The sequence below is a fragment of the Crocuta crocuta genome, unplaced genomic scaffold (assembly GCF_008692635.1).
Source record: "Crocuta crocuta isolate KB4526 unplaced genomic scaffold, BGI_CrCroc_1.0 scaffold317, whole genome shotgun sequence".
Taxonomy (NCBI): Eukaryota; Metazoa; Chordata; class Mammalia; order Carnivora; family Hyaenidae; genus Crocuta; species Crocuta crocuta.
Genome location: NW_027530984.1, coordinates 1,529,781 through 1,548,240, shown reverse-complemented (window position 1 = coordinate 1,548,240; position 18,460 = coordinate 1,529,781). Strand labels below are relative to the sequence as shown.

General features: G+C 36.2%; 1 protein-coding gene across 3 annotated transcripts in view; it reads left to right on the top strand.

The window, feature by feature from the left end:
- Positions 1 to 18,460, top strand: part of ACSS3 (acyl-CoA synthetase short chain family member 3) — a 157,593-nt gene that overhangs the window by 62,258 nt on the left and 76,875 nt on the right. For all 3 annotated transcript variants that reach the window (XM_077770202.1, XM_077770201.1, XM_077770203.1), the window contains exons 6-7: positions 6,169 to 6,249; positions 6,330 to 6,425. In XM_077770202.1, coding sequence (XP_077626328.1) covers positions 6,169 to 6,249; positions 6,330 to 6,425 — 177 coding nt within the window. The remainder of the gene's footprint in view (positions 1 to 6,168; positions 6,250 to 6,329; positions 6,426 to 18,460) is intronic.

Below are 18,460 nucleotides of genomic sequence, written 5' to 3'. Positions count from 1 at the left end.
AGTACTGCACAGTGCAAAAATTCCTCATCTAGATGGGAAGCATCCTTTGGGGAGGGGAGATTTAGTGGTGGTCATACTTCTCTTCTTCCAGCTTGATATTATGAAGGGACAGTGAAAATCACACACACACACAAACACACACATGCACGCAACAAACAAAGAAACACTCTAGTGCCAAAGCAGAAAAGAGAATGGGGGAGGGTGGGGAAGCCAAGGATTGAAAGGAAAGCATGTGAGGGTATGATGCTAAGTGACAGAAGTCAGACAGAGAGGGAGAAATACCATATGAATTCACTCCTAGCTGGAACCTAAAAAACAAAACAAACAAAACAGACCAGAAACAGACCTATGAATACAGAGCACAATCTGATAGTTACCAGAGGAGAGGGGCTGCAGAGATGAGCAAAATAGGGGAAGGGGATAAAGAGATGCAATCTTCCAGTTAAAAAGTGAAAGAAAAAAAAGACACGGATACAATGTACAAACTATAAGGAATATAGTTAATAATACTTAACGACTTTGTAAGGTGGTAGAAAGGAGCTAGGTTTATCGGGGTAACAGGTAACAACTGTGGTAACAGCTCCTAATGTATATAAATATTGAATCACTATGTTGTACACCTGAAATAATAGAATATTGTATGTCAACCACACTGCAAGAAAGAGGAAAGAAAAAGAAAGAAGAGAGAAAAGAGAGAGAAGGAGGAAGGAAGAAAGAAAGAAAGAAAGGAAGAAAGAGAGTGAGAAGGAGGGAGGGAAAGTGGGAAGGAAGGGAGGAAGGAAGGAAGGGAGGAAGGAAGGAAGGAAGGGAGGGAGGGAGGGCGGGCGGGCAGGAAGGACAGGAAAGGAAACAAAAGACATGACAAGAAGGTGTAGGCCTTTTGTCCTGATGTTCATTTGCACAGTTTATATCACTTTTATTCCCACATGTTGGGTGGCATTCGTATTTCTTACCCTAGGACAAAAAATAGGAGAAACTCAAATAAAAAAGCAGTGAACTTTTTTTTTTGTTACCTGTGGTACAATTCTTGCAGTTAAAACGCTGAACTTGCTATACCTTTGCCCCTTATCTCACAGTTGTTCAAATCAATAAAAAATTATATTGCTGCTAAAGCACCCTCCATAGAGGCAGCTTCAGAGTCCTCCGAAAGCCTGTAGCAAGAGATTTTATGTTTGATAAACTATCCCAAATGGAACCATTCCATTTCTACCAGTATGATTCACTCGGTTCTATGAGTTTCAAAGCTTTCTCCTGAACAAAGAAGATGGTTTAAAAAAAAGAGTTATATTTTTCTTACATGTGCTTATTCACTCAACTGTTCACTTATTGAATCAGTCAAGAAATGTATTACATGCCTACTCTACGGCAGTTACTGTGCCGAAGATGAAGAGGATTTCTGCTCATAGCACTCAGCCCTGGGGGAAGACGCCACACAGCGTCAGGTTGTCAGGCCCTGGGGCCAAGGGAGAAGACTGGAGAGACCCTTACTTAACACAAACCGTGGCACTGGGGACAGCTTCTAGAAGAGGTGGCACTTTCATGACATCTTTAAATACTTGTGTGATGAAGTAGGAGCTAACCAGGTTCAGGAAAGAGGTGGGGGTGGGTGTTCATTCTAGAAAGAGGGGCTATCGTCTGTAAGGCCATTATAAGAACAAAATTACTGTTGATCTGTTGGATTTTTTTAAGTAATTAGAACCATTCCTTTTCTTTCTCAATTAACTGACCCCAACTTCCATCTGGTAGTGGCATTCTTTTATTTAGGTAGAATATTTATTTTTTCATTCTTGTTCTGTTTTATGCCCAACTCGTCAGGCCAAATAGAAACACACACACACACATACACACACACACACATACACACACACACACATACACACACACACACACACACACACACACACACACACACGCATTTACATTTGCATGTGTGAGTAAATACATATCTCATGTATGTAAATATGCATATTTATTGGGTATAAGCCTTGTTACACAGTAGGGTGACAAAAGAGCTCAACGTAGAAAGTATGAAGTTTAGTTAAGAACTCCAAACTTCTCTTACTCGAGTTTTTGACATTTGCTTTTCAGATTTTTATATATTAAAGAAAATAGGATGAAGAATCCCAAGCCCTTTATCTTACCACACTCCTCAGTCTTCTTCTTCTGATAAAACCCATATTGTTCTGTATTTTTCTTAAGTTGTGGCAATCAACACTGTATACCACACTTGATACTGACATGTTTTCTATTTTCATAGTTTATGTTTTACCTTATGGCCCCATTTATGACATTCTGTAGCTTTTCTTGTTTTCAAAGGCAGCTCATTAAGCTGGAAATCATCAAGAACAGCTGTGATAACTCTGTGGCCCTATTCTTGGGAGGCCGATGACCAGCCTTTAATTCTACCTGTATGGATTGAAGTGTAAATTGCTCATACACATTACAATGTTCATTGTTGTTGTTTTGTTTGTTTTAAGGAGCACTTTCATATTGTCCCCTTTTGTATTTTTTAAAACGTTTATTTATTTTGAGAGAGTGCATGTGGGGCAGGGGCTGGGAGAAAGAGAGAGAGACAGAAAGAGAGAGAGAGAGAGAGAGAGAGAGAGAGAGAATCCCAAGCAGGCTCTGGGCTGTCAGCACAGAGCCCAACGCGAAGCTTGATCTCACGAATTGTGGGATCATGACCTGAGACAAAGTCAAGAGTTGGAAGCTTAACCAACGATCCATCCAGGCACTGCTCCTCCTTTTGCATTTTTTTAGATAGAATTCACTTTCTGAGTTTTATTTGGGGTACAGGGTGTTATTCCCACCTGGAAATCTTTCAGGTTCTCCAAAAGACTTTAAGTGTTACGGCTAATACTACAAAAACCAGAACAGTATATTGGCAGGTTACAGGACTTTTCTGATGATATATTAATTCATCTAATGTTTATACTTACAAGTAGATAGAGTATAAGTACATAAAGAAAGTAATAACAGAGACTCAAAAAAGTAAAATCTAGCATACTTGGAGTAAGCATTGATATTGATAAGAAATTTTACCTCATATTCAAAATTTCAAATATATTTTTAAATAGTTTTCAGCTCCCAATTAATTTTGAATATTAGAATGTGATGATTTGATTTTTTGAGCCTGATTTATGTGTTTTCAGAGGCTGAGCAAAGTTTCTCTTTTGCATTTTAATTATCATTGCCTGGAAAATGTGATTACAAACAAAAACAAAAAAAATGCTGGAGCCCTATATTTTTAGTCACATATTAATATTATAATAAAGACATTCTTTTTAAACTTAATCTTTCATTTTTTTTTACTTTCAAACTTTTTATAAAGGATCCACATCGATAATATGAAATTATGCAGCTTTTTTTCCTATATCATCTCAAATACTCAGAAAATTGAAAACATCACCCAAATATTTTGTGGCAAGGCCAAATCTCAGGTTCATTATCTAGATTAATGAATGGTAAAATGATACTTGACAGAAATGTTTACTCTCATCCTTAAAAAAATAAAAATAAGTGGATCAAAAACCAATAAAAAACAGACATTACAGCTTTTCTCTATCAGCTGCCTTTAAATTGTTTTTTAAAAATGTTTTTTATTTATTTTTGAGAGAGAGAGAGAGAGAGAGACAGCATGAGCAGGGAAGGGTCAGAGAGAGAGAGGGAGACACAGAATCTGAAGACAGGTTCCAGGCTCTGAGCTGTCAGCACAGAGCCTGACTCGGGGCTGGAACCCATGAACCGTGAAATCATGACCCGAGATGAAGCCAGACGCTCAACCAACTGAGCCACCCAGGCGCCCCAGCATTAAAACTGTTTTTAATGAGAATCTTTGATGGCAATCTTTAATTGTTTTGACATTTCTGCCTTTTGGGCAGTATTAACAAAGGGACAAATAAAAAGCAGTAATTGCTAGAACTAAGGAAATGACTTTTTTAATACGATACTAAATTCAGTATTGTAAAGTAAAGTAAATACTTTATGATTAAAATTTTTTCTTAAATGCCTGGTCTTATTTCTGAGTCTTACTTTTGTGGCAACAAATTGATTAAAATATCCACCATTTTATGGGCAAAGCAACATTGGATAATATCCTTTTTTATTTATTTTTAAATTTTTAAAATTTATTTCTGAGAGAGACAGAGACATCAAGTTAGCAGGGGAGTGTCAGAGAGAGAGGGAGACACAGAATCTGAAACAGGCTCAACGCTCTGAGCTAGCTGTCAGCACAGCTCCAACCACTGAAGTCAGGCGCTTAACCGACTGAGCCACCCAGACTCCCTGGTTAATATCCTTTAAAGAAGGGTAAAGGGTAAGTCCATTTGAGAGATAAATAGATAACCTATTCCTTTAAATTATCTTTTTTGCTTCACAAATGAGTTACTACTCTTTTATGTTTTTTCTAGCCTTTTCTTCCTCCTTTTCACTTCCAGTTGAGTCATTATACCTTCCGCAGCATATAATGTACAAATTTACCCAGTTATAATAATATTTAGAATTACTGATAACAATGAGCTCTAAATGCAAGGACAAGTAGATGGAGAGAAAATTTTAAAACATTTTAAATGAAATCATTACAGACAATTTTCACCATCTACTATAGTATAAGGATAGCATTATCTATGAAAAGAAGCCTCGCTTTTTCTTCTCTACAACATGAATAAAATTTTTTAGAAAAAAACGTGTTCGCAAGTTGATTCATATCAAACTCCTCAAAGTATTGAATCATAAGAAAAGATCTCAATAGAATAAACTAATGAGCAAAGTTCATGGAAGATGGTACAGAATATACTGGGGAAAGTGCTGCTCAGTTTACCTGGGGAAATGCACGTGTGAAACGTCCTGGCAGGAGGCTAAGAATTTCTAATACTCCGATGAGGGGGAGGCAAAGCAGCTGCATGCTGACCATGTCATACAACTTAGAAAGTCACTGTCAAAAGCTGCATGTGACATTTGCCAAGAGACCGGGTGTTTTTGCTGGTAGATAAAATGTGTTCCTCAGCTTGATATCTATGTTTTATCAGTGGTAGCTGAAGGGAGCAGCAATTGTAGTAACAAATGGAAAGTCAATTTGCTTTTCATTTCTCTGATTCACATATGTACGTTAAAGCTGCAGAGTTATGCCAAAAAGTTCCAACTTTAGTATGTTTCTTAATTCAGGCCATGTTTGCCTTCCGGCAAATTGTTAGGTAAATTATTTTCTGCGCACAGTAATAATAATTGTTGTACTAAAAGTTGTTTCAAAATACATGTGAGTGGAATATAGCTTGTTGGTTTCTTTTTTTTTCGCTTGCTCATTCTGAATATTCAGTTAAGCCTTTTCAAGCCAATGGTGATTAATGTTTGTAATGAAGCAATAAATATAGTTATTAAATTTACCATTAGTTTTTATTTATGGTGACTTTTGTGCCAGTTTTCAAATATTAATCTTGTATTAAAGTTGAATATGCCCAATATCGTGGATAGCTGCTAGAAACTAATTCATGAAAGGTGTGATACAGTGATGTAACAATCCCCACTTTTGCCCCAACTGTAACATAAGGCAAGTCTATCCGCCTTGGATCCAACTCATGAAGATTGATTTGTCAGAATTCCAGAATTCATTATTAAGTAATTGTTCAGCTCTAATACTGTGCCAGCACAGTCCCCAGTGTAGCATTGTAATGAGGCTCCGGTTAGAATATGATTTTGCTTCCTCTGAGCATCCTATTATTATTCAATAATAGTACGGAATAGCCATCCCTATGTTAGCCTGTGCTGGATAGAGCTCAGCTACCTTTGACTCTCCTGTATACTTCATTTGAGAATTTCCATTTTGATTCTGGAAATATGCCTGCAAATGTAATGTTGTTAATTTATGTCACCACTGGAAAAAAATTTTATTGCAGGTGATTCTGTGAAGTCATAAGTTTTTTTTAGAAAGTCAGGAATGGTCTGTGAGAATGGATTCTACAAGTGGGCTGATATAGACATTATGCTGTGCTTATTATTGGGGGAACTAAATAAATCTTGATGTAAATACAACTGAAGAAAAGCCAAAGTAATAAGTACTTTACAGAATATAAAATACTTTAAGCAGGAACTTTTTAAGATGGATAGTGTGAAGGCAGGGAATCTTTTAACACATTGTTTATTGATGACAACCTCATGTTTTCTCTCTTTTAGGGTGTGGTTAGACCTACTGGGGGATACGCTGTGATGCTAAACTGGACAATGTCTTCTATCTATGGACTTAAACCTGGAGAGGTAGTCATGGTTTTAAATTCATGTTACCTGACATTTCTCTGATGAACATGTATGTATTTTATCACTTTCTTATTTTTTAGGTGTGGTGGGCAGCCTCTGACTTAGGCTGGGTTGTTGGACATTCCTATATCTGTTATGGACCTCTTCTACATGGAAACACAACAGTTTTATATGAGGTAATAAAGTGAAATTAATACCATCTAAACAATTTTTTTTAACTGAAGCTTTTAAATAAGTGGTTTCTAAGTGGGGACAGAAATAATTGGATTTGGGCCACGAGACTTTTTTTTTTTATATATCTTCTTCCACTTAAAATAGGATATCAAAAGAAAAAGGAATACAGAAAATAACAGCCAGCTGTCAAAATTGTGCTGAACAAAACCAGCAAAGTTATATTATGAAAACATACTCCTCAGCTTGATGTCTATCCCTAACAGATTTCTAGAAAGTATTAAACCAAAGTCATTGCAATAAAATGAATGATTTTCTTCAATACACATTCTCTTTGAAGTAAATAAATTAAGCCTCAACAATGAATCCCTATTATGAATTGTGGTATTAGTAACATAAATGTAACAAAGTCAAAGGTGCCACTGTAAGTATTTCTATTACAGAATTAAGCTGCCTTTAGAACTGAAGATCATACAATACTTATGCATTTACCATTGGCCTTTTATTTCTTGAGTTTATTTGAAACATGATTTTAATACCATGAAACGGGCTTGGTTGTTTGTCCTGGAATGGTATACTCAAGAAGAGTGTAGATACTTTATAAATATTTTTTGTGTAAAGGAGTGAATATAATAGCTACATTCATAAACCTTTTATCTGAATTCTGGTTTCTTTCGAACAAAGTGTAAACATCTTCATTTCTTTCTGATAACAAAACAAACCTTTGCCCACTTTTAGCTACCCCATCTTTATTTTCTTTTCCACTAAGCTCTTTGGAAAGAAATACTCAATTCACACGGGGAATTTCATATTCTTCTAGTTCCTCTTTATTCCACTGTGGTCCAATTTCTGTCCACATGACTTCATAGAAGCTGCTGCAGCAGAGGTCAACAGTGACTTCATAAGTGACCAAGTCAAAAGGCCCTCAATCTGATTTTATTTTCCCTCTGTGAGTGAATCAACCGTGCTGTTTGCTGCAAGTAATTCTCTCTCCTCTTGAGCTCCCTGCCCTTTTGCTATTTGTTCAGGCTGTTTCTTCTGTCTGGCATGACTTTGCCTGTGTCCTTCCTTCCCTTCCAATCTTTAAGACTGTGCTTAGATGTTATCAACTTTTCACAGTTTCCTATTACAGTCTTTGGTTTTGTCTAGTGCCCTTTCCATGATTCCATTGCCCCCTGAGCACTTGCCCATCGCTGAGCACTAAGCTAAGCACACTGTTTAGATTTGTCTGTTTATATCCAGTAGAGTGTGAGATCTTCAAAAACAGGTCTTCCAGCACAGTGTGTAGCACACACGAAACACTCAATAAATGCTCATTGAACTAAATTGAGCTCCACTCCTTTGTTCTCCTTCTACCTCTCAAGACAGGTTGTCCTCCTTTTCCTCTCTTAGTTTCTCTTACTTTGCTCCTAAACATTGGTGGTTGGAAGGGTCTTATTCTTAGCCTTCTTTTTGCATTTTGCTTATATATGTTGGCTTTTTTTTTTTTTTTGTATTCTCCATGCAGTTGGATTTGAGAAGTACAAATTAAACCAAGGCTTCTATCTACTCTTATCTATATCAGATCTTCCTGGTGAGCACCAACTTATTGTTAGACCTTCTTTGGATGGTCCATACACGTCTTATGCTCCAGATGACAAACTGAACTCATCATCTCCATTCTTCGCTGCAAAACACATTTCTTTCCATGTTCTCTCTAACGTTAATTTCACCTGCATTTACTCAGTTATCCAAACTAAGAATCCAGGAGTGATTCTAATTTCATTATCCTTACATATCAACTTTATTGGTCATTACATTTTGTTGACTTTATGTTTTAGTACCTATCAAAAGTATCCTCTCTTTTGCAGGCCTCCTGCCCTAGATTCAAAGCTGATATTTAGTTGCCGGGCATAAGTATGTTGTTGACTGGTGTGTATTCTGTGTTTGGCTTCTGATCTGACTCATGCCTGTGCTTTGCAGTTGTAGATTTCAGATTATCCTCAGATAATCAGTCTAGAGTGCATTCTAACAGGTGCTCCTTCCTTTAAAGTTCCTTTCAGTCTACCTCTACCCTAATTCCAGTTTCTGAGCTCTCCTTACTTATATAATTATCTGTCTAAAATGCAAAAACCAACATAGAACTTTGTTGTGTAAAATCCTTCAAAGGGTTAAGTTCTGCTTCTGCAAAGATGAAGAGGACATACTTTTCTTGATTCCTCTCTCTAAACAGAACTGTCATAAGAATTATGTCTAGAGTAAACATTACAAGACTAAAAGTTGGAGAGAAGGGAAACTGGCTTTAAGGAACTTGGGATTCAAGGAACAACATGGTGATAAGACCCTGGGTCTTACTTTTCCCTCATATATCCTATATTCACTGGTGAAAAAGCTAGTAACCCATAAATAACAATAATAACAACAACAAACTAAACAAACACAAAAAATACCTAAAAATATATAAATAAACATGATCTAGTAAGCCAAAGGAGTAGGAAAAAGACAGCCTAAGTAAAACATAAAACTTGTAGATGGTTCTACTCTAGGCAAACACCACAGAAAATCCATGCTCTCTCCCCCCGCCCAGACCCCTGCCAACAACAAAGACTGAGTTCTCCCTGCCAGGTGGGAATGAGAACCTCTCAAACTCTTAGAGATAATGGAGACCATAGGAGCCGGGACTTCTACTCCTTCTCATCAGTAATAAGGTACCCTCCTTCCTCCCTTGTAGGGTGATGTCAGGGAGCAGTAACTCTTACCTCACCTAGCCAGGCAGTTATCAGTGGAAGACTACTGTTGGAAGTAGAACCCACCCAGGACCATGAGAAGCACCCTCCCAATTGGGTATCAGTGGAGGCTGAATGAAGAACCTGGATTTTTATCCCTACCTCTCCCTTCCTCAATGGAGTGTAACCAAAGTAAAGCCATCTGTAAGAGAAGATCTAAATATGAGCCAATCTTATAATGTAATACACAAAATATCTGAGCTTTGATGAAAAAAAAATCACTCATACCAGGAACTAGAGTGATCTTAAGCTACATGGGAAAAAATATATAGAGACCAAGAGTGAGATGACAGAGATGTTAGAATTATCTGACAAAGGTTTTAAAGAAGCCGTGATGAAAGTACTTCCACCAGGGATTATGAACATTCTTGACACACATACAAAATAGAAGGTCACTCAAAAGGTATAGAAGTTATAAAAGACAACTGTATGAAAATTGTAGAACTGAAAAATTACAGTAACCCAAATAAAAACTCATTGTAGGTGGGTGAAATGAGTGAAGGGGATTAAGAAGTGTGAACTTGTAGCTATCAAATAATTAAGTTACAGAGATGAAAAATAAAGGAATTCTAAGGAATACAGTCAATAATATTACAGTAATGATGTATGGTGACAGATGGTGACGGCACTTCTCATGATGAGGATCATGTAATGTCCAAACCTGTCAGCTATCACTCAATAATAAATTTAAACTTTGTTGTACACCTGAAACTAATATTAACAATGTATGTCAACTATAACTCAATAATAAATTTTAAAAAACCACAGTGGATTGCTTAGGGGAGAGGCAAGATGGCAGAGAAGTAGGGAACTATGTACATAGCGCTTGCCCCCATATCTCGCATGGAGAAGACCTGAAGCCATAAGAACCCTTACTGAATCCAGGAGTTTGGGAGGAAAAGGAGACAGAGTCCACTGAGAAAACCTTCTAATGGCTACCTCAAGAAACAAGCCAAAGTACACATGGTGGAGAGTCCTAAATACTACTATGAGTAGGAAAATAAAATAACCAAGGTATCAACAAGAGAGACCAAGAGATACAATTCAAAGAACACTTTCTGAAAGGATAAGCCCTGAACAGTCAAAGAGCCTTCTTGGGTACAGCAGTGCTCACAGGTGCAGAGAGCAGAACAGTTTTTAAAACTAACAAGAGATAGAAAGCTAACCAAAATGAGGAAGCGAAAGAGCTCTCCTCCAAAGAAATTCAAGGAAGAATTGACAGCTAAAGAACTGCTCAAAACAGATAGAAGCAGCATAACTGAACAAGATTTTAGAACAATAATCATAAAATTAATCTGGGCTTGAAAAAAGCATGGAGGACATCAAAGAACTATGGCTACAAACAACATGGAGCTTAAAAATAGGTATGATGAATTAAAAAAATGTGATAAATGATATACATAATAAACTGGAGGTGTCCAATGCACAGATTGAAGAGGCAGAAAGAAGAATAAGTGATTTAGAAGGCACAAGTATAGAAAAAGAAGAAACTGAGAAAAAAAGAGACAAACTAATCCAGGAACATGAAAGAAGAGTTCGAGAGCTCAGCGATACAATCAAACGGAACAATATCCGTATCATAGGAATCCCAGAAGAGGAAGAGAGAGGGAAAGGCGCTGAAGGAGTCCTGGAACAAATTATAGCAGAGAACTTCCCAACCTGGGGAAGGAAGTAGATGTTGAAATTCAAGTGAACAGAGAACTCCCCTCTGACGTAATTTGAATCGATCTTCTGCATGACATATAATAGTAAAAACGGCAAAATATAAGGACAAAGAGAAAATTTTGAAAGCAGCTAAGGAGAAAAGGGCCCTAACATACAAAGGGAAAACTATCAGAGTGGTGACAGACCTATCTACTGAAACATGGAAGGCCAGAAAGGAATGGCAGGAGATCTTTAATGTGATGAATAGAAAAAATATACAGCCAAGAATCCTCTGTGCAGCAAGCCTGTCATTCAGAATAGAAAGAGAGATAAAAGTCTTTCCAAATAAACAAAAATTGAAAGAATTTGTCACCACTAAGCCAGCCCTATAAGAAATCCTGAGGGGTACTCTCTGAGGGAAGCATTGCAAGGAATGGAAGATAANGGAAATAGTGGGGGAGAGGGAGAGAGGCAAACCATGAGAGATTCTTGAATGCTGAGAACTAACTGAGGACTGATAGGTGTGGGGGGGAGGGGGAGATGTGCATGGAGGAGGGCACTTGTGGGGATGAGCACTGGGTGTTATATGGAAACCAACTTGACAATAAACTATTTGTAAAAAAATACATTAATTAATAAAATAAAAAATATTAAAACCTCAGTGGATAGCCTCAATGCCAGAATGGAGGGGGCAGAAGAAAGAATCAGTGAACTGGAAGAAGGAACAATAGAAATTAGCCAATCCAAACAAGAGAAAGGAAGTAGACTGAAAAAAAAATTAGCATAGCTCCAGGGACATGTGGGACGATAACACAAGATCTAGCTTTTTTGACATTTGCGTCATGAAAGGAGAGGAGAAAGGGGGTCAGGCTGAAATAGTAATGACAAAAATAATGAAAATTCTCAACTTCTTAAATTTAGTCAAAGCTATACATCTATAGATTCAAGAAACAGAGTAAACCTCCAAACAAGATTAATTTACAGAAACACACACACACACACACACACACACACACACACAAAACTGAATAGTAAAGACAAAAAGTAATCTTGAGACCAGTGAGAAAAAAAGACTACCTTATCTGTGAGGGAAAGCCATTTGAATGACAAGATTTTTCTTTGGAGGCCAAAGGAAGCGACACATTTTTCAAGTTTGGAAAGTAAAGAATTCTCAGTCCAGAATCCAATATCCATCAAAAGGTACTTTGGAAATGAAGAAATAAAGACATTCTCAGGATGAAGAAAACTTTATGAGAATTTGTCACCACGGGCTTCCTACGACCCTTGAGATCTGACCTTAAACCGCTGAGCCACCCAGGTGCCCCAAAATTGTCTCTATTTGAGTCTGCAGGATTATGTAGAAAATTATAGAACATAAAAATACATAATAAGTGAATTCAATCAGGTCTCAGTATAGAGATAAATCCACAAATATCACCAGTATTTCTGTATACTAGGAACGAATATCTGTGGTTCTAAAAAGGCAACAGGAAGAATCCATATGGAGATGGAACTATTCTGTGTCTTGACTATATCAATATCCCGATTGTGACATTAAATTACAGTTTTACAAAATCTGAGTAAAAGGTACATGGCATAGTTGCTTGTGAATCTACAGTTAGCTCATATAAAAAGCTTAGTTCAAAAATTAAAAAAAATAAAAATCTTCAAAGAACTCCTGTCTCTTACAAAACATAATTCAAGCTCACTTGCCTGATACAAATGATTGATAGTCATCTGCCCTTTGCTGTGTTTAAATCTTATTTCTGTGCTCAGCCTCCCTCTTAACAGTCCTGTTCTATAGGCACTTACATGAACAGAACTGCCAGTATTGACTTGTTCCTGATAGTAAAATTCCGCTTGTGCTGATCATGAAGCAGAATGGTCCTTTTTCTTAAGAGATGAAGTTAGATATCATCTCATTTCTGATATTTCGTTTGCTTTCCTCAGGCTGATTGAGGTGTTCTTTGCGCTTCTATGGTACCATCGAGTTACCTCTGACCTTGTAGATTCAGTGCTGTGACACTATAAACTCTGAGGATGGGGAATGTTCGTCATTTCTGTACCTGCCCCATGCCTGGCACAGTAGGCAAAATTTGTCATCTAAAGGAACCATTTCTAAGGTGATTAATTGGCAACGTGATTGTGCAAAATGCAGGGGGAAAAACTCGCTTGCTCAATTAATTAAGCAAAACTAAAATAAACTGGAAATGAGTTCTGACTTGTCACCAGTCCAGCACTTGAAAAAATATCGATTAACCTCCCGAAAATTATCATCCCATTTGTCCCCCCAATTTTAAGCGGATCACCAAATTAATATTATTTTATTTTTGTCTGGTTAGTATGTTTTTACTTAGGAAACTAAAATATCCCATTAAAATGTTAAAAATACATTCCTTTTATAGTGAATAGAATACTTCACGTACTTCTCATAGGATGATCTCTTCTAAAGAGAAATAAAATCATATACAGTTCAGTATGTTCAAAGTTTTATTTTCATTTTAAATGAATTATAGCATTTCAAAGCTATAACATAGTTATTGAATTGGTGAGTGTGACAGTATTTTTCCATATTGATGAATTTTGATTTAATAAAAATTGATGTTCTGAAGTACTAGTTCATTATGTGCCCAAGTCATCTATGGTTCATAAAACATATCTCTTACTGAATGTAAACGGTTCGTGATATTTAATGAATGAATAGTGAATGAATTTTTTTCTCAGCAAAGATCATTTTTTTAATATTCTGGAACTTAATACACATCTATAACTTCATCGGCCCAAAAAAACTTAAAAATGGATATAACTAAGTTGGATCATCAGTTTAATTTCTAGATACGTTAAGAGTCACCCATCTGAAACGATCTGTGTTTCAGCATGAACACATACAGCAGATATTTAAATACAATTTTCTTTTCTGCCAATAGCACACATATAGCTGTGTATCCATAGAGTGAAAATCTATTGGAAATTCTAATTGTTGATTTGCNCAGAGAGAGAGGAAGTCACAGAATCTGAAACAGGCTCCAGGCTCTGAGCTGTGAGCACAGAGCCCAAAGTGGGGCTCAAACTGACAAATCGTGAGATCATGACCTGAGCTGAAGGTCCTGGCTTCAGACTGGAGAATGACCTGGCTTAACTGACTGAGCCACTTAGGTGCCCCAATAATTACCAAATTTTTAACACATTTCTATTTCTTTCATTAAAACAAACAAGCAAACAAACAGTTCCACAGAAATCCTTGATTCCCTTACCCCCTTGCAGTTAGAACACTCTCTTCATCTTTAAAGACTTGCCTGCACCCAGTAGTTGGAAGTTACTCCGCAGTCCTCTCCCATTGGCGTCTGTCACCATCATTCCATAATAACAGTATTTGATAATTTCCCGAATTTTCTGTTTTTCCAAATGCTGATGGCCATTTTCGGTCCTACTCATACTTGGCTTCTCAACCCTTGAAGGTTGTTGAATCTCTTCCCTTCTAAGGCACACCCTTTCTGAAGCTGTTCTAGGGCTCATTCCTGCTACCAGAATTTGCCCATTTGTTGCCTGAAATACATTCCTCTTAACCTTTAGATCTCGGCTCCAGTGTCTCTTCCTCCTGGAAGCCCTCTTTGGCCTCTCTGATTAATTCAATCTTGTCTCTCATCAGTTCCTTACGTTTTCCCTCCTGGCTTGTGTCCCCATATATAGTTTCATATTAGTTTATAGGGCCCTTAACTTTGCTTATTTGCCTCTGTCTGCTCTTTGAGAGGGAAGACATCATCTTAGCGTTGACATATCATTAATTCTCAGCTACTAGCCTTTTAAAAAAGGCTTTAATACATACATTTCATATATATTCAGTCATTTATAGCACAAGCATTATTTCTGTTGAATTTTTCCAATGCCAGTTGAGTAATACATAATGTGTGTGTAATAGGTGTCCTTAGCCTTGCTCTTGACATGTATTTGTTCCCACTAAATATTTGTTAAATAAATGCCTGGGTGAAGATATCAGTAAAAAAATGAGTTGTAAGTAAACACTTGTCCCTCTGAGGGAGGAAAAAGTAATTCTAGTTATCTTTACCAGAGAATTTCGTGAACAACTTAAGTAACTAAGGTAATAGGTTATATTTTTAATAATCAAAAATTTATTATTATTGATGGAACTGGACATATTTAAAGGGTGTAATTTGGGAAGCCAGATTGTACTGACCAGTAAAAATATCAAACCAGTTCTGAATAACTCAGACCTTCTTTTGAGATGAAGAAAATAAACAGTGCTTCTCAGAAATTTACTTTATTAATGGAGCACAGATTCCTACAGACCTAAGTCCAACAACAGATAGATAATGACAGACTTGGTACAGCAGTTTTGTCAAAGAGGAGAAATGAAACAAACAATATTTTAATATAGGAACTTTAATGTATAAACAACTATAGCAATCTGATACGTGTGTGCAGGCACATGTGTGTATTGGTTAAGAGGTGGTTATACTCAGATATACTTTCTGGCCTCTTTCTTCTATTTTGTATTTGTCCTCTTTTTCAAAAAGCCTATTATCTGCAGAATCAAAACCTAACATTTCTTCTCAAAGTCAAAGAAATCTGCCTGGACCCCTTTTCTCCTTATTTCTGCTTGTGTACTAATGTACAACGTGTATCTTGCACCTACACTTAATCAATTACAATAATACTGTGATACCCAGGCTTCTGTAATGGCAGCAGCGTGGCTAAGCAAGAAAACTTTACTCAACAGGCATCTATCTATCTCCCCATTATAGGCCTTTATGGTCCTTTTTATTTCTGAAGCTTCTGTTACATTGTCTGCTGTTTCTGATTTTATTTATTTTGAGTCTTCTCTCTTCCTAGTTGTCCAGCTAAAGGTTTATCGATTTTATTTTTTCCAGCAACTCTTAGTTTTTATTTTTTCTTTTGTTTTTATTCTGTTTCATGTATTTCTACTCTGGTCTTTATTATTACATTGTTTCTGCTAACTTCAGTCTTAGCTGCTTTTCTTTATTTAGTTCCTTGAGATGTAAAGTTAGTTTGTTTATTTGAGATCTTTCTTTCTCTCTCCTCTCTCTCTCTTTTAATGTCAGGGTTTGTTGCTATAAACTTGTCTCTTAATATCACTTTTGTTGCATCCCGTAAGTTTTGCTATGTTGTGTTTTCATTTTCATTTGTCTCAAGATACTTTTAGAATTCTCTTTTGATTTCTTTATTGACCCAATGGCTGTTTAAGAGTGTGTTGCTTCCACATATTTGTGAATCGCACTGTTTTCTTACTACTATTGATTTCTAGTTTCATTCCATTGTGGTCAGAAAAGACATGGGATGATTTCTATTTTCTTAAATTTGTTAAGATTTGTTTTGTGATTTAACATGGGATTTCTGCCAGAGAATGTTTTAAATGCCCTTGAGAACAATGTGTGTTTCTCTGCTTTTGAGTGGAAAGATGCTTGCTCAAGGAGTACAGAGTTTGAGTTATTCAAGAGGAATAAGTTCTGGAGATTTAATGTACCGCAACACGACTATAGTTTAAATACTAGGTAGTATGCTTCAAATTGCTAAGAGGGTGGATTGCAAGTGTTCTCACCACACACACACACACACACACACACACACACACACACACAAGAAAATGTATACAAGTTACACATTTTAAATACATACAATTTTTATGTGTCAGTATACCTCAGTAAATCTGAGAAAGATTATATAAAACTGCCAAAATATACTAAAATATACCAAAATATACTAAAATAGGTTTTACCTTAAAAAAAAGAAAGCAGCTTACTGTTCCTGACTGTTATTACCTAGAATGGAACGCTAGATATGGGTCTCCTTAACTTCAGCTTGGCATTAAGTCACAAACTAGTTAGTATACTTGATCTTGGTATGACACTTGTCATTTTTATGTAATAACTGTCTCTTTGGAAGTCTTCAAGGAAACCTTACTCTGATTTTACATTTGTTTGCATTTCACAAATTGGACACTTCATGGCAGCAAACCATTTCAATAAACTCTTATGCATGCTTACTAGATTAACCAGGACCTATGGCCGTCTGTTAATAATTCAGCAATTAACTTTGAAGATATGTCCTACATTCCTCCTTCTCAGACAATAAACTAGTTAGAGGAAGTAGAGGATTTATTTAAGATTCTGAATTGTAGTGTAAGAGCATGGTCACTGGGCTGGAAATATGAATATCTGTGTTATTTATTTTGCTCTGGTTTTATCTACCTATATGACTTTGGGCAAATTAATTCAACCTCTTGGGGAATCCATTTCTTCATCATTAAAACTAGAGGATTGACTCATGGTGTCCCCATTCTGCACTTCTGTGAATCTTTTCCAAATCAATTTTTTTTCTAGAGTAAGTATATTATTTGGTGACATGTTTTAAACTTTAATTCTGGAATTCATTTCAAATTTTTTCCCTAGAGAATGATACTGACTCTTCAAATGCATTCCTGAAGATTTAATTCTAAATTAGTGAAAAATTTTAGTGTTTGAGAGGAAGCATAGCAGTAAAACCTTCCATACATAGTATGATTCTTGAAACTTCTACGTATTATTTGTTTGGCCTCAGAGAAGTTACTTAGCTGCTCTTGGACTCAGTTTTCTCATCTATAAATGTCAATATTAATATTACTTTTCAAAAATATAATAATACTTTTCTTCTATATAATTATGCTGGTTAATCCATGAAAAGCCCATTAGAAAGGGTATAATAGTATAATAAATACTGGATATTATAAGCTACTGTCATTATCTAAACATGAGTTTATTCTTTGCCAGAATAAAATTCTGCAATATAAACACCAACAATTCATTCCCATGCCATCTAGTCATTGTAATGCTTGGATTTTCAGATACTCCACATTTGTCCCTTCAAAGTCTATCCTCATAACTCTGCAGCAGTCATCAGAGCACTAAAGACAGCTCCCTTTGGAGCCCATTAATTCTCTTCTAAGAGTCAGGCAGAGGAATCAAAACACAGGGATATGTTGATTCTGCTAGTACTGACTTTGAAGAATGAGTAGCATATATGGAAGATAACCCAGTGATCTGTCCCCTCAAGGATCTGTCCTTTCAGAGTAGAACCCAGGGGTGAAAGAAGAGTAGCCTTGAAGCCTTTCATCTGTGAATAAATCAGTACATTTCATGACTCACCATTATCCAAACATGTGTAATCTTCCACTTCTATTTTTTTGATGGGCTTTATCACTGCTAGTTTATAAGCTATATGTATCTTTGAAGAATTCAGAATATTCAGCTTGATAATCTCTTACTGAATGCTCTTTTCCTGAATTCATAGGAAGAAGGAAGAGTTTAGACACAATCTTTTCTTTCTTCATAGAATGATTAGTGTGAAAATGAGCTGTACACTATCCTTTATTTGCATGGGAATCAGAAAAGATAATATATATGAAATTAGTTTGAAAGCTTCGGAGAAATATCACTATATATATATAGTAAAATATGACTACATACACATATTTTACACTAATTATTATTACTTTATATGCATGGATCAAAACTTATAGCCATTTTCCCTTTTGAAATTTCACATTTGAGAATATTGAGGATACTACTTTATTTTAAAATTATTTTTGTATTTAACACTCGTTAAATCATCCACAG